Source organism: Brassica napus, chromosome A5 (assembly GCF_020379485.1).
Source record: "Brassica napus cultivar Da-Ae chromosome A5, Da-Ae, whole genome shotgun sequence".
NCBI lineage: Eukaryota > Viridiplantae > Streptophyta > Magnoliopsida > Brassicales > Brassicaceae > Brassica > Brassica napus.
Window position 1 is genome coordinate 14,210,449 of NC_063438.1, and position 15,278 is coordinate 14,225,726.

The following is a 15,278-nucleotide window of genomic DNA, read 5'->3' on the forward strand; positions in this document are numbered from 1 at the left end:
GCTGTGTTTGAGATATGAAACGCTGAATGGGAGGTGGTGAAAGAGATGGTGGTAGTGGAGGAGGAGAAGAGGCGCTCGGTGAAGTAGGGAAGACCGAGAACGGGAAGACCTCCTCCACAAAGATAACATGGCGTGAGATGATCACTTTCCTTGTGGCAAGATTGAGACACCTATACCCGCGATGATTAGCTGGGTACCCTAAGAATACACACGCCATGGACCTGGGAGCAAGTTTATGAGAGGAAGTAGAGATGGTGTTTGGGTAACAAAGACAACCAAAGACTCGTTAGTGAGCGTAAGAGACAGGTTTATTAAAAAGACGAGTAAAAGGAACCAAGTTGTTAATCGAAGAAGAGGGTAAGAGATTTAGGGTGTGAGCTGCAGTGTGCAGAGCCTCAACCCAAAAGTTATACGGCATGTTTTCCTGAATGAGGAGCGTGCGGATGAGGTTGTTAATAGTTCGAAGCATTCGCTCTGCTCTCCCATTTTGTTGAGATGTATGAGGGCAAGAGAAACGCAGTTTTATGCCATCGGCAGCTAAGTGATCGAAGAAGGCCCGACTTGTGTACTCGCCGCCATTGTCACACTGGAAAGCCTTGATTGATTTATGAAATTGGTTCCTGACATAAGCTGAAAAATGAAGAAACTTTCCAAAACACTCACTACTCACTTTTACGATGAAGAGGATAAACCCAAATGTAATGAGAGAAATGATCCATGAATAGAAGATAATATTTGAAACCCGAGATACTTGAGACAGGGGAAGTCCAAATATCAGAATGTATTATTTCAAAAGGTTCAGTGACAACCGTAGACGAAGTATAAAATGGAAGACGAGCGTGTTTACCCATTTTGCATGCATGACACAAAGTTGTCAAGTCAGCATTTTTATTAGAAAAACTAAGAGAATGAAGAGAGCAATTTATTGAGCTTCCCGGACGACCCAAATGCCGATGCCATAGAGATCTATCTGCGAGAAAAACAGAAGGGAGACTTGAGCTAGAAGACGATGTTACTGAATAGAACGGCCCTGGACTGTCACATCGGAGCAGATTGATCCTGGCTCGATGATCCTTGACAGTAAAACCAAACGGGTCAAACTCTATAGAACAAAAATTTTCTGATACAAATTGACGAACAAAGATAAGATTTTTAATAATGGAAGGACAAACAAGCACATTTTTGAGAAAAAGATTTTTAGGTGAAGATGACAGAACGGCATTACCCATTTGAGTAACAGGAGCACGAGACCCATCACCTACTAGAACAGAGGGAGTTATGCTCATGTTAAAAATGGAATTTAGGGTACCTGGCTGAGCCGTGATGTGATTTGTGGCGCCACTGTCCATGTACCAAGCAGAGTCCGTAGGTTCCTGAAGACTCATAGAGTTGAACGCCTGAACAAGAGCCTGCGGTATGACGGTCTGGTTGCTTGGTAATGTGGAAATGCCGTGAGCCACATGAGCCTGCGGGTGTTGGTGTGGAGTGTACGGGCCAAGAATCCCACTCTGCTTGTTGTTGTTGTTTGACGAGTTCGCCGTGGCAAGGTAGGATGGAGCAAACTGAACCACCGAGCCACCTGGATGACTCCACTGCGGCATCGGCATTGGCCACTGTGGCATAGGCTGATTGTAGTTCCATGAAGGATAGCCATAGAATGGTTGCATATAGTTGCTTGAGTTGTTGTTGCGACCACGTCCACCATTGTTGCCACGGTTGCCACGACCACCTCTGTTATTGTTGCGGTTTATGTTGTTGTTGTTGTTGCCTCTGTTGTTGTTGTTGTACTGACGGTTAGATGAATCAGAGACATTGTTGTTGTCAGTGTTACCTGCAAACAGAGCTGTTGGTGATGAGGTGTTGTCGGTGTGAGTGACTGCAGGGCGGTTGTGCTTGTTTAGCCGTTCTTCTTCAGAAAGAAGCATCGATCGTGTTGTGTGAAAGGTGGGGAAAGGAGAGCGGTGTCTAATGACATTGTGAATGCCATCGAATTTGTCATTAAGACCGTTGAGGCAGTGCATCACTAGCTGGCGATCAGTGACTGGTGACTCAACATTAGCAAGAAGATCTGAAAGAGACTTCAGCTTGCGGCAGTATTCTTGGACGGAGAGATCTCCGATTGTGATGGTGCGGAGCTCGTTCTCCAGTTGGATCGCTCGGTTCTCCTTGTTATCGCAGAACATGTTCTCCAACGCTATCCAGAGATCGCGAGCAGTGCTCTTAGGAGTTAAGATTGTTTCGACCAAAGAGTTGGTTATGGTTCCGTAGATCCACATTTCGGTGTCCTTGATCATCTCGACGGCACATTTTCGACCGATGTGCTGTCGAGATGATCAAGGACACCGAACGTGAGACAATGTGTCTCGAAGATTTCTCTCCATACGTCATAGTTCATCTTGTCATGGTCGAGCATGATGGGGATGTAGGCTCGGATTTGGCTAATGCCAAAGGGTTTTTCGGATGAACCTGAGTTTAGCTGGATAGCCATTGCGATATCAAAGAGAAAGAAGAGAAACGTAGAGGAGAGAAGAGAAAGACTAGAAGGGGATAAGGAAAAATATCGCAAGAAGAGATTGCAGGAAGCTAGAATCTCTGAGCTTCTGATACCATGAAAGTGTATTAGGTTTGATAACCTTTCCATTGATCATGATAGTATATTTATACAAGAGGATGAGATCTAAGGAGATCTATCGTATGAGGATATACACAGAATATACGTAACAACCATATGGAATAATATCCTAACTAACCCTGGCTTCCGGCCCTTCCAAACTAAAAAAATATCGGCTATTATTTTCTTAAAATCTTCATTAGTCTAGGTGGCAAAACATGTGTAGCATGTGTATGTCTGATCTTGGGTTCAAAACTTTCTAACTACCATTTTTCCTCAAAATTATTCCAGTAAGTAGGTCTGTCGACTCTCGCCGTCAGATACGCCATCGTCGGAGGAGTCCAAACCGGATGTTCAAGTCGGTTTGTAAACTATCCAAAATACATTATCTTTTCATTTAATATATGGAGGACTTAGAAAATGTTATGATATTAGCTCTGCATATAGTTCACAGACAAAATTAAATTAGAAAAGCTTTTCAATCTATTGTTTGGTTCATATATGAACAATTCTTACCTAATTTATTGGCACATTTAAGTGCATCAAATGAGAGAAGAAAGAATCTCTCTCTCTCTCTCTCTCTCTCTCTCTCTCTCTCTCTCTAAAGGGCGACTTCGGTAATTTTCATTTGCCTCTCTGGTGGTCGGTTCTGACCATCTCCACTTTGAGAGGCCCCCTTCTGTCTCTTTTTTCTCCACCTTGCGCCGTGATCTTTCGAAGGCTTAAATCCTCGGTGACGGATCGGAGGGTGTAGCTCTCAAGGCGGTAGTGGTTTTGCGCGGTGGTCTGGTGTTTTTGGTTGTGGCTCTAGCTTCGCGTGTATGATCTGAGGGTTCGGATCTAGTGCGTGGACCCCAAGCTCTCCTGGGTTCTCTTCTCTAGATCCACGGCGGAGGAGTGTTCTCCAGCGAAGAGGCGAGGTGGTTCGGATCTCCGTGGAGTGGTGGCTTGACGTAGAGGTGGTTGGTTTCTCCAGATCTGGGCCTTTGGTGGTCTAAATATCGCCTTGCATGTTCGCTTGAGGACGGCGGACTGAGTCGAGACGGGAGACTCTGGAGGCGAATAAACTGTAGTAGGCGTGGGCATATTATCCGAAACTCGAACCCGAATCGACCCAAAAAATCTGAACCGAACTATAAAAAATACCAAACGGGTTTAGGGTTTAGTTAGTTTGGATACCCGTACCTATCGGTTATATCCGATACGCGAACCAATTACCCGAAGTACCTGAATATATATATAGCTAACCCTAAACCTACATCTTCCATTCCCATTCATCTTTATGTCTTCTCCTTCTTAAACGTGAAGAAGCATTTGCATGTGAGTTCTCTTCATCTCCATCTTCTTTGTATATGTTCAATACATACTCAAACTCATTTTCTGACCGATTACAAGTATGAATCACTATACTTTGCGATTTTGATTTATTTTTAATTACTAGGATTTGTGATTTTATTTTTTCTTTGCTCTTTACACATGCATGAGCTCAACCATTCATGATGATCCAACGTTTAATTTCTGTTTGATTTCGATGTCTCTTTCATTTTGATATATGAACAGATAGATTCTTTACCATTTTTTATTCAAGATAATACAAATAGAAATTACACAAAGAAAAAGAATACATGCTCGTGTTCATCAAGGTAATAACAAATCAGAAATATCATAAATCGTAGATTAAGTTGTTCAATCTTTTAACTTCAACAGTGTTGTTTCTAGTCTCACATTGTCAAATCAATGATACATGAATTTCTTTTAATTATTATTTGTTACAGAGTTTGGTTATTTTGGTTATACCCGAACTAACCCGAACCTTAAAAACCCGAAACCGATCCGAAGTATGAAATAACTCGAACGGGTTTTGTACATCTCTACCTAAAAATCTAAAAATTTGAATCACCTGTCCCAAACCCAAACGGGTATCCGAAAGCCCATGCCTAGACTGCAGGGTTCGACCTAGGTCTATCCAAGCATTCTCTCCATACCAGTAAATCCGACTAGATCCGATTTTTTCTGTTAACCCCTTTCCGCTTTCTCTCTCTTTTCAAGTTTTCATCTTCAAAGGGCTTATATGTCCCGTCTGGTGGCGATTCCTTTGCTTCCTTGCTTCTTCGACGACCTTTCCGACGGAAACTGCTCCATCTTCCAGCTAGTCATGCTATGGAGCTCCGTCTTAAGGTGATAAACCGCAGCCGACGTGGCGCCTCTACGGAGGAAGGTTCCGGCGGGTCCTATTCGATGGCGGCCGTCTCCACTTTTGCCCTCTCCGTTATTAGTATAGGGTTTACAAGTCCTACCCAGTTTAGCAGCCGGTTTGTTCGCTTGGTTCGGTTCTGTTTTTAATTTTTAGCCTTTAGATTTTGTTTAATTTCTATCTATTTTTCTCTGTGAACAAAAATGACCAAAAAAATTAATACGAAAGCCATTAAAAACATTTATTGGCACACATTAATTGACATAATAATATATATATATATATATGGACAAATGATAAAAAAAACTAATATAAATTGTGTGAAATATTGTTTAGATAAAATTAAATAGACTATATTAATTATTTCTGAGATATTAGAAATGATTAATTTGATTAGTTGAATAATCTTATTTTTAGAACTTAACTATTTTGGTTTATTTCTTAATATAATTTGATCTCAGTTTATTTAATATAGTTTAAAGAATGAATACAATATTTTATTTTTGATTTATCATATAGCTATTAGTTATGAGCATCGTAAAACTAATATATTGTATTTTAATATTAAAATATATATGCATTTGATCCACTTTCTATTATTTTAAAAAAAATTCGTTTGAATCGCACCCGATTCTGATTCCATATAACATAACTAATTAACTGGTTTTGGTCATAAAGTTATGGGAAAATTTAAATATTGAATAAAATTTTAATGTTTTTAGCAAAAAAAAAAGATAATAATATTTGGCGACTTAATTTCAAAACACGCAATCTCGAATAGAAAATGCCTTTTATTTTCATACCTATATGCAGGACCGGCTCTTACCCATGGCAACATGGACATTTGCCATGGGTCCATAGGTCTATAATTTTTTTGTGTTATTTTAAAGGTCTATTTCAATCTGTTACATTAGTTAAAAGGTCCATAATTAAGTAAATTTCATTTATTTATTAAAAAATAAATAATAAAAAATCTGTACTCTCACCATTAATTTTGATATACTTTTTTCTATTTATTTAAGGTCTTATGTCATCTCCAATCCTATTCTATTTTCTACTCCAAACATCCTATTAGAGTAAAATATAATCCAACTCTATTCCATTTTCAACTTCAAAAGGAGTAATCTTATCCATTATTCCATTTTGGAATTGAACCTTTTTATTTATAGAATGATCTTTTAAATCTTGAATGTTTTTATTTCATACTTAAATATTTTAAAGTAGTACAATATCATGAAAATATGATTTCCATAAGAGAATAATTAATAATTTTACCTAAAGATTCATAAACTAATAAATATTAAAAGTAAACCTAAAAATAAAAAATAAATAAATCAGAAAATAATTAATTTAATAATCCAGTAAATCATTTTTGGAACCGCTAAGATCAGTGAAGTATGGTCCAAACGATGAAAATGACAGATTTTAAAATTTTCTTCTTCGTTTTAAGTAAATCAAATATAAAGAGGCTCATTATTCATTATGAAATGCACCAATTGACTATTTGTGAAAAATATTCAAATGTTCATTATTGAACCAAAATATGATATCTTATATATATATTATTGCAGTTCTGTAAATATAGATAGTTGGAGTTAATTAATAATTTTTATAAGCAGAAGGTATTACTATCAATTATTAATTAAATAAAAGTGGGATCATTCTGGAATATTATTTTGGTGTAGAAAATGGAGTAATACATTGGAATAAAATCTAACTTCATTTTCGTGTTGCACCATTATAGAGTCAAAATAAAGTACTGCATTGGAGATGTTTTTAGAGCTCAAATTATAAAAAATGCAATGGATAAAAAAAATATAGAGAATATTTATAAAAAGGTCTATATTCCGTGTTTTGCTCAGTGCTATTATATTGGTTAACACGGTACTGCCTATATGCCTTATGTTTTACTTAATGTTGTAGCTACGGGCTATTTCGATATATTAATATAAGCATCATTCAGTGAAAAAATAAAAAAACCTAGCAACAAAGAATCTAGGTATTGAAATTACCATGATTTAACTTAAGCACGAGAGAAATCTTTGAACCTAGAAAATTTTGGGTATGATAGACTAAGCCAATTGGAACTTTAGTTGGGTCCAACCCATGAGTCATATATAATTTTGCAGTGGCATAATTGGCTCTCACAACAGCAGTAAATGAAGCTATGTTGCTAAAAGGGTATTTGTGAAGAGGTCACTGATAATCTGACAATCGTTGGAGGTCTACTTTGATTCACAAAATGCAATTCATATACATATCTAAGACACCATGTATTAGAGTGGACGATGTGGATCATCAATGCAATGTTATGTTTTATCTGGATATAATTTGTAGAGGAGAAATTTTCTTAGATGTAGTGCATAAATCAGAAACCTGAACTACATGTTAACTAAACTCTTACATGGAGTCAGAGTCGAGGGTTGTTTGAGCTTACTAACTCAAGTTTCGTCCAACCTGAAAAAGAGTAAAAAAAAAAGTGGAAAACTGCGAGTTATTGATTTAGATCTGGTATGGTTTGGTATATATATGCCGTCAGTTATTTTAGCTAATCCTAGGAATATAGGAGTTTAAGCCCAAATGTAATATCCATGTAAAGTTAAAGAGTTTTTTTTTGTTTTTTTTAACGCTGGATAATTATGCCATTACAAACTATGAGAAATATTATAGACGATTTTACAGCCGACAATTCTACTTGTCTTATGAAAATTCACGTTTGACTGCATCACCTGAACCGCCCTACTGGATCCACGCTTAAAGGTACTCCTTGCGCCATGCTGCAGATATCTTGTAAGCTTCTTCTCCATTAATTTGCATAATTCCATCTTCTCCAAGAATTAAAACCCAGACCTCCTAGTGTAAAACCATTAATGAACCCTTAGTCAAACCACTGGACCAAGGGAGCTTCTGCAAAGTTAGAGTTTGTAACTACTATTTATGGACATAATTAATGGTTATACAGTAAATATGCAACTCTCACACTAACAATGGTGAACCTTTTTTTTGTCCGTAACCTTATACAAATTACAATTTTAGTGTTTACAATCGTAAACATTTAGTCAGATTATGATTTATGAACGTTATATTTTAAAATAAATTGATCGGTATTCGTGCGGATATTAGTTTTTACATTTTTATACACTGAAATTTATTTTTCATAATTCGTGTTATATATTTTAGATGCCCACATGCTGATGCTCACGATTTTGATAGTCATACTAGTGATTTGGAAGAAATCTCTAGAAAAGTATTTATTGCCTATTTTGGCCAACTCTCTATCATATTTCTTTGCTTAATATAACTAACTGTATTCAAAAAGAATCGAACCAAATCATGTAATGTAGCTATTTTTGGTACAAATATCCGACCCGTTTCAGATACATTTTTTGTTTAGATATTTTTAGGTTCCTATACATCAGAACCGAACTCATCCAAATCCAGACGGACACAATTCAAAACCCGCACATAAATTTATAATATTCAAGCGGAGTCTAATTTCAAAAAAAAAAACAATACCCGAAAAGAATACCTTATGGATAACCAATGTTCATGCCTAACTGATTTTATAAACTAATAAAAAAACTATTTCTATGTGTTTAGCTAAATTAAGTGAAATAAAAAGAGTTTTTTATTTAGTAAAATAATTATATGGAGTGAAAAATTAAGTGACAATAAATGTAATATATTTTTATTATTTTGATTTAAGTTATTATTTTATTCACAAAAACGTATTTTGAATTACGTTTTTGGCTACGTAAATTTCCACCGATTGAAACTAAAATAAATAAATAAATTTTTAGTAAAACAAACGTTTAACCATATGCAAAACTCAATATTTTACATTTTTAATTTTTTAATTGGTAAAAATTGGAATCTACAGATTACTATAAATCTAGAACCTATAGAAATCGAAATCTACACATTACTATAAATATAAAAACCTGTAGAAAACAAATTCTACAATTTTACTGTAAATTTAAAACTTGTATAAATCGAAATCTACACATTAAGAACTTATAGAAACCGAGTTCTAAAGATTTAGGGTTTGACTGGTGACCATTCAGAAAACAAGGTGAGCGAATAGAAAATGAATGTATAGGAATAAAATAATAGGAATGAAAAGAAATAGTTATTCTTTCTCAAATTTAACAAGAAATAATTTTGTTCTTTAATTCTCTACAAAAAAAAAGAGAAGGAATGAGAGAGAATTATTATTCCTTGTGAATGGTAATTTTTTTTAGAAACATTAAAGAATGCATTATTACTCATCGTTCCTTGGTCACCATTAGGGAATTATTATATTTTAGGATAAAAACAATCAGTTCCGTAAAATATGAGAAGAAAATATTTGGAAATATTCAGTTTCTATATATGAAAAATCAATTTTTCAGATTAGAAAAATAAAAAATCCTGGGACATAAAGTATAGGTTTAAGTTTTTTTATTTGAGAATTTTTAATGTTTTCTTTTATTTTAATTACTTTAATTATTTATTATATTTTAATATTTAACAATTTTTTTGTTAATTGTAATTTCGAATTGATAATTGAAATTAAGGGCATCATTGCCCTTTTGAAAATAATTAGTCTAATGAGATATAAAATATATGAAATTAGTCTAATGAGACATAGTTACTATTTTTTGCCTAAAAAAATAATTTTCCCAAAAAAACTATTCTGTTTCTTTTCTTTCTTTTTTTGTCTTTTACTTTTTTTCCCAATGATAACTTTAGTGTACATCCCTGATATATCTACATAAGCATTTCAAGAAAAAGTCCCAAAATCAATACTTTGACACACGATATATTGTTTTTCTTTTTTATGAGAATAAAGAGATATTCTTTGCTTTATTGTATAAGTTATTTATCTTTTCGAAAAGCTTATGGTGACAGACAGTTCATATATATATGCTTTTATACCCACTTTGAAATCTCAAGGGCAATCATAAAGGTAATCATTAATCATATATTAACCATAATCACATCCAATTTTTCTAAATAGAATAAAATTTACATTGATTAGTAAAAAATATACAGGTTTTCTATTTTTATCAGCTTTATCCAGTCTATTTTTTCTGTTTGCTTTCTTTTCCTTCATGTCCTCTTTTGTCTTTCTTTAGAACCTTTTCCCTTTTTTTTCCTTTTTTCCTTTTTTTCTCTTTTCTGTCTTTCTTTTTTTTTGTTATAACAATTTTATTACAATATATTTAAACTTCCATTCTGTTAACATCGAATTGTTAAATAAAAATAATACTATAAAAGTTGAAAAAGAAACTTAACATTTGTTTTGTGCATCTGGTGCTCGATTCTTTCACTATCTCGTCTCAATACAAAAAGAACAAAGCAGTGTTTTTCGACCTTCGGAGCGACATTGAAATTTAAGCTTAAAACATAAACATTCAATTGATATGAATATTGAGGCTAGTCACTCGCAAAAATAGAAGCTAATTACTACCAGTTAACTACTAGCTAGCTATCACTTAGTGATATCGACCCAAAGTAAATTCAAGATTAGGCTTGAAGGGGCTTATTCCGGAGATACTTGACAAGCTCCTCTCCTCTGATGAAATCCTCTCATAGCTTGAACACTTTCCATCTATTTCCTTCTGTTTGTTTAAACCCCCACAAAAACTATTAGCAAAATTTTCTATAAAATGTAAATAATTGTGTACATGTACACATGTAACTATGTATGATAAGTATGTGAATGTTGATGAACACGTACAGAAGCTTAATTAACTATTAACAAAGCGAGAAAGGTAAGTAAGTATATGTGAAGCTCAAGCAACGTATACCACCGTAGTAATAATTTATCCCAACGGTATTATTTATATTTAAATATCAAAAGTGCGGAACCTTAAGCAAATTAAGTGAAGGGGATTTCAATATGTACATAATGTATAAGGCTATTGTAGTATACATAATTACGACATTTGTGCAAAAAACTACGCTAAAGCCTACTTGTTGTCCGTGTTAGTGTTTGACACTGACACAAATATAAGTATATATATATATATATATTCCAATTGTTCAATATGCTTGGTTTTTCTTTTTTTTTCTCATGCTGGAGATAACCGCACATCAAGGCTTAAGCTTTCACAAGTCACAATATGTGCGTGTCAAAGTTCAAAACAAAAAGAAAACTCATCATGGTCAATGTCAATGGGGTTCGGTTTTCTTTATTTTTCCTATAAATGTCTAGATAATGAAACTATCCTTTTCTTTTGTAAATTCCTAAAGCAAGCTTTAGTGAAAGCCCTTTTTGTGGCACCCCTTTTGAGGGTTTCGGGTGCCTTGGCAATGAAAAGAAATTGACAATGCATAAATAAAACTGATATTAGTACAATATATACACACACCCACATATTCTGATATTCGTGTATACATAGTTATATTTGCAGAAAGAAAAGTATCGTACCTCAGAAGGTAGCATAATTTCTGCAACATTATCGATCAGCTTCCCATGCAAACGTGCCTCTCTGCAAAAGCCAACAAAAGCTTAGTAATATAAGAGATCGGTATTTTATTCGCTTTAAGGATATAAATAAAATAATCAAATAAATAAACAAAAAGAGGAAGAAAAGTGAAAAGGAAGATAAGAATTAAGAAATACAGGACGAAAGAAAACAAAGCGTTTTTCTTTTGGTAATAACAAAGTTGTTTTTAGCGCGCTGTCGACTGGCATGGCTGTATGTTTAACGTAAGCAAAATATAGAACTATGTTATTATGAGATATTTTTACTTTATCTTGGTATAATGTTGAGAAACAAATTTTCGCGTACAACCCATGTGTTTGCCCATTTACATGTGATATTTTATGGAAACTTTAGTTTACCTAGTTAAAAATGGTACATCTAAAGTATTTTTGGCAGTGACCAGTAACTGTTGAACAAAATAAATGGGGTAGAGTATGTAATATATTAGAATTATTCTATATGCATACAAATTTTAGTTTTTGGCTGTTTTTTTTTCCTACCCATTGTCCATACTAATAATATAATAGTATCATTATTCTCTTTGTTTTGCTAACTATCTTTAATCTCGTGCTAATACTTCTTTGTTTTGCTAACTATCTTTAATTGTCTCTAAAATTAACAATTGAGAGGGAGAGGGAGAGGACAACACATGATGATTAACGTCCAATCATGTGTTTTGTATCAACTCGATCCATTTGTGGCTAGCTAAGGAAGAGGCAAACCAGAAATACAAAGCAGAACCATAACCCGAACTTCAACACTATACTATATTTTCTTATGCTCTTTACTATTTCGTGTTTATAGGATATATATTATGTAAGGGCATGCGCATGCTTAAGCGAGAATCTACATACTGTATGTGAACAATGGAATCAATATACATCGAGGTATGAATGTGTATATAGAATCTATAGATAATTAAACGGTATATGTACGTACGTACCCGGAAGAATTGGTCCAGAGACCGTTTGATTTCTCTAGAGGATTCATCAGTTCATCGCTATCTCTAGATTTTCTATTGATATCGAACATCCAATCGTCTGAGTTATTATCTCCTGAAGATCCATTTTCATAGACATCAGATTGTCCTGAATACATTAGAAAAATATAAATTAGGGCTTCCATCAGAACTACATTTAATTATTGAATTCTCAAATCCCATCATTGCCCTCTAAAAGAGTCTGAATTATTTCTCTAACACTAACCTGACGAAGCTGCTGCTTTGTCGGTTGTCTTCACTGTTCTGTACATCTGATATTATAAAATGAATACATCAAAATAAAATTAGAAAACGCAAGCACGTAGTTCATTATAATTTTGATCAAGTAAAAAAAAAAGCAAAGTATAAATAATATTTTCGTCTGAATCTTCGTATATCTAAAATTCTAAATACATGTATCAAATTATATTCAGGGTGTGATTGGAGACAAGTGGCGTAATTGGTTGAAAAATAAAATAAAAATGAAAAGTGGAGAAAATGTGTTACGTCTCGTTTCCACTTTCGTTTTAGTAGAGTGATGATTTACCAAAACCAATGCACTTTTATCTTATTTGCATTTTCACTTGACTGGTGAAAAAAAGTTGGAATGAGAGTAAAAATAAAATCCAGAGTAAGGTTTTACTCTATTAAGTACATACAGTCACACCCTCAATGCAAGAAGAGGCCAAAGAATGGAGACCAATGTACTGTTGTGCTCCGACACAGTTGAATAGTACCAACAAATTTTCAAAATATAAAAAACATTTACATATGGAAGGTAAAGAAAAGAGAAAAAATCTAGAACTGTTCAGACACAGAAGCATTAATTGACATTATTAATGAAGTTTGTGATTTTCATGTCCCTATACATGAATTTATGTGTCGAACCATGGTTAAACAAAGCGAAACCATGGTTAAGTTAGATAGACCCTCTCTCTCTCTGTCAGACCAAAACCATTGCATCATTGAGAAATGATGGTGTTTCTTGTACTCTCTCCCTTTCTGAGTTTTTTGTTCTTACCTAGGAAATTTTTAATTTGGTAATTATCCCTAATTAGATTGTCCTAAGATTTTGTGTTCCGACTCGTAGGCATACTTATATATAACCAAATACTAATACTTGTTTCGAGCAATAGCACAAGATATAAAACCATATGATTACGTAGAAAACAAAGTATGAGTTTTGGTGTCTACCCCAATAAAATAATGGATGAGAAGAAACCAAAGTACTAATGTTTTCTTTTTGAATTTCTTGATGAGGTTTATTTAGTTAATTTAATTGTCAGTAATCGTAATATTGAGTAATTTTGGTTTACTTGTAGCAGGACACGTTTATTCTTTCAAGATGATATAAAAAATTAAACTTGCAAAAAAAAAATGTATTGTCCTAGTCTATAAAGATTAAGGACCATCAGATCTAACAGAGAACAAAATACAGACTTTTTTACATGTATGGAATGTTTATTGACATTTTTCTTTTGTCTTAACTCATCCAACAGTTGCATTATTGGTGAGCAAAATAGGATTTAATTAAGATAAGAATAAAAAGGAAGGATCAGAAGCAAACAAGATTCGATCTGTTCTGACTCGAGTGAAAGAACTCCGATTTAAGGAAGTCATCGAGTCAAATACATTGATACCCGAGAAGTTCATTATTAACTAATTACTATATACCTTATAATTGATTTTTACTCACACTAATTAGCATGCTTATATGTATAGAAATATACATTTAAGATCATCAGAGAAACTATTTTCTTAATGGAAGAAATTTTACCTGTAAATGGGACTTAACATGAGCCAAGGTGAGATCTTTGACATCCATAAGCTCAAGAACTGATTTAGGCGTTGCTCCTGATAAACAATTGATTCATGTAAATAATTAAGAATCCATTAAACTATAAGTAAAAGGTTATTAAGCAATGAGAAAAGAGATGAAAAGAACATACTTTCATGGCCACCAAGCAACTCAACGGCGTGAACAAAACGGGCATGGAGAGTAGTTGTCCATCGCATCCGTGGAGCTCTCATGCTTCGTTTAGCTGGGAATCTCGGCATGAATCTCGCTCTGTTCAGAGTCTGATGATGATGATGTTGATGATTATGGTAATTAGGGTTTGTAATTAAACCGGAGTTACTAACGCTACTAGTACCAAAGCTATTGTTGGTTGCCGTGGGAGTCACTGAAGAAGAGGGAATTAGAGACGACGGATCAAAAGGGAAATACGGCGGCGGCGGCCGGTGATGATGATGTGGATGATGGTTTTGGTATAGAGGGATTCCTCTTATTGGCCGTAAGTGAGTATTAAGGTCATGAGCAAGAAACCCTTGTTGTTGTTGTGTCTGAAACTGGAAAGAGGTCAAGATGTTAGAGCCATTGCAATTAGGGAGAAGGAGTGGATGCTGATGTTGTTGTTGATGTTGATGAGAGTTGTTAGAGAGGGAGAGGTCTCCGAGTGGATGATGATGGTTATTGGTTGTTTTTGAGCTGGAATTACTAGAGACGAGAGAAGATGTTCTTGAATCAAGAGCTCTTCTCCAAAACCCTAAATCGAGTTCCCCATGTTCTTCTTGATCTGGTGTTGATCTTCTTCTCTGCCACGTCGATGATGGTTTGCTGTTTGGAGGACTAATTTGTAAGGATAAATCGGGTTGAGCAGGAAAAAGCTCCATGGAAGAGAGCTTTAACTTCTTCTTCTTCTTGAAGAGATTCTTCAGTCGGTTCCTAGAGATATGAACCCTAGTTCTTGTTTTCTTGAATCAGGACATAGAAGGAAGAAACTATATATCCTTTTTTATTTTATTGTTGGTAGAGAGGATAAAATAAAAGAGGAGGAGAGTTCTGGGTTTTATTGAGAATGTCGTTTCTATTGTTTTGAGGCTTAGTTGATTTTGCAAAGTTTTTGAGATATAGAGAGAGAAAATTAATGACAAGGTAGTATGTAGTGAACGGTTGTTTCTTTTGTGTGAAGTATATGTGAGAAAATGACACTAGAAATCTAGAATGTGTGTGAGAGAGAG

At 34.4% G+C, this 15,278-nt stretch overlaps 1 protein-coding gene across 1 annotated transcript; it reads right to left on the reverse strand.

Annotated features, from left to right (window-relative positions):
* Window positions 1–10,036: 10,036 nt before the first annotated feature.
* LOC106451731 (probable transcription factor KAN2) lies at window positions 10,037–15,248 on the reverse strand. Its single transcript, XM_013893709.3, has 6 exons — window positions 14,207–15,248; window positions 14,035–14,111; window positions 12,484–12,529; window positions 12,222–12,366; window positions 11,221–11,281; window positions 10,037–10,408 (listed from the first exon to the last, which is right to left on the reverse strand). The coding sequence occupies exons 1-6, from the start codon at window positions 14,928–14,930 to the stop codon at window positions 10,283–10,285; spliced, it is 1,179 nt and encodes a 392-aa protein (XP_013749163.1). The 5' UTR covers window positions 14,931–15,248; the 3' UTR covers window positions 10,037–10,282.
* Between the last annotated feature and the right edge of the window lie 30 nt (window positions 15,249–15,278).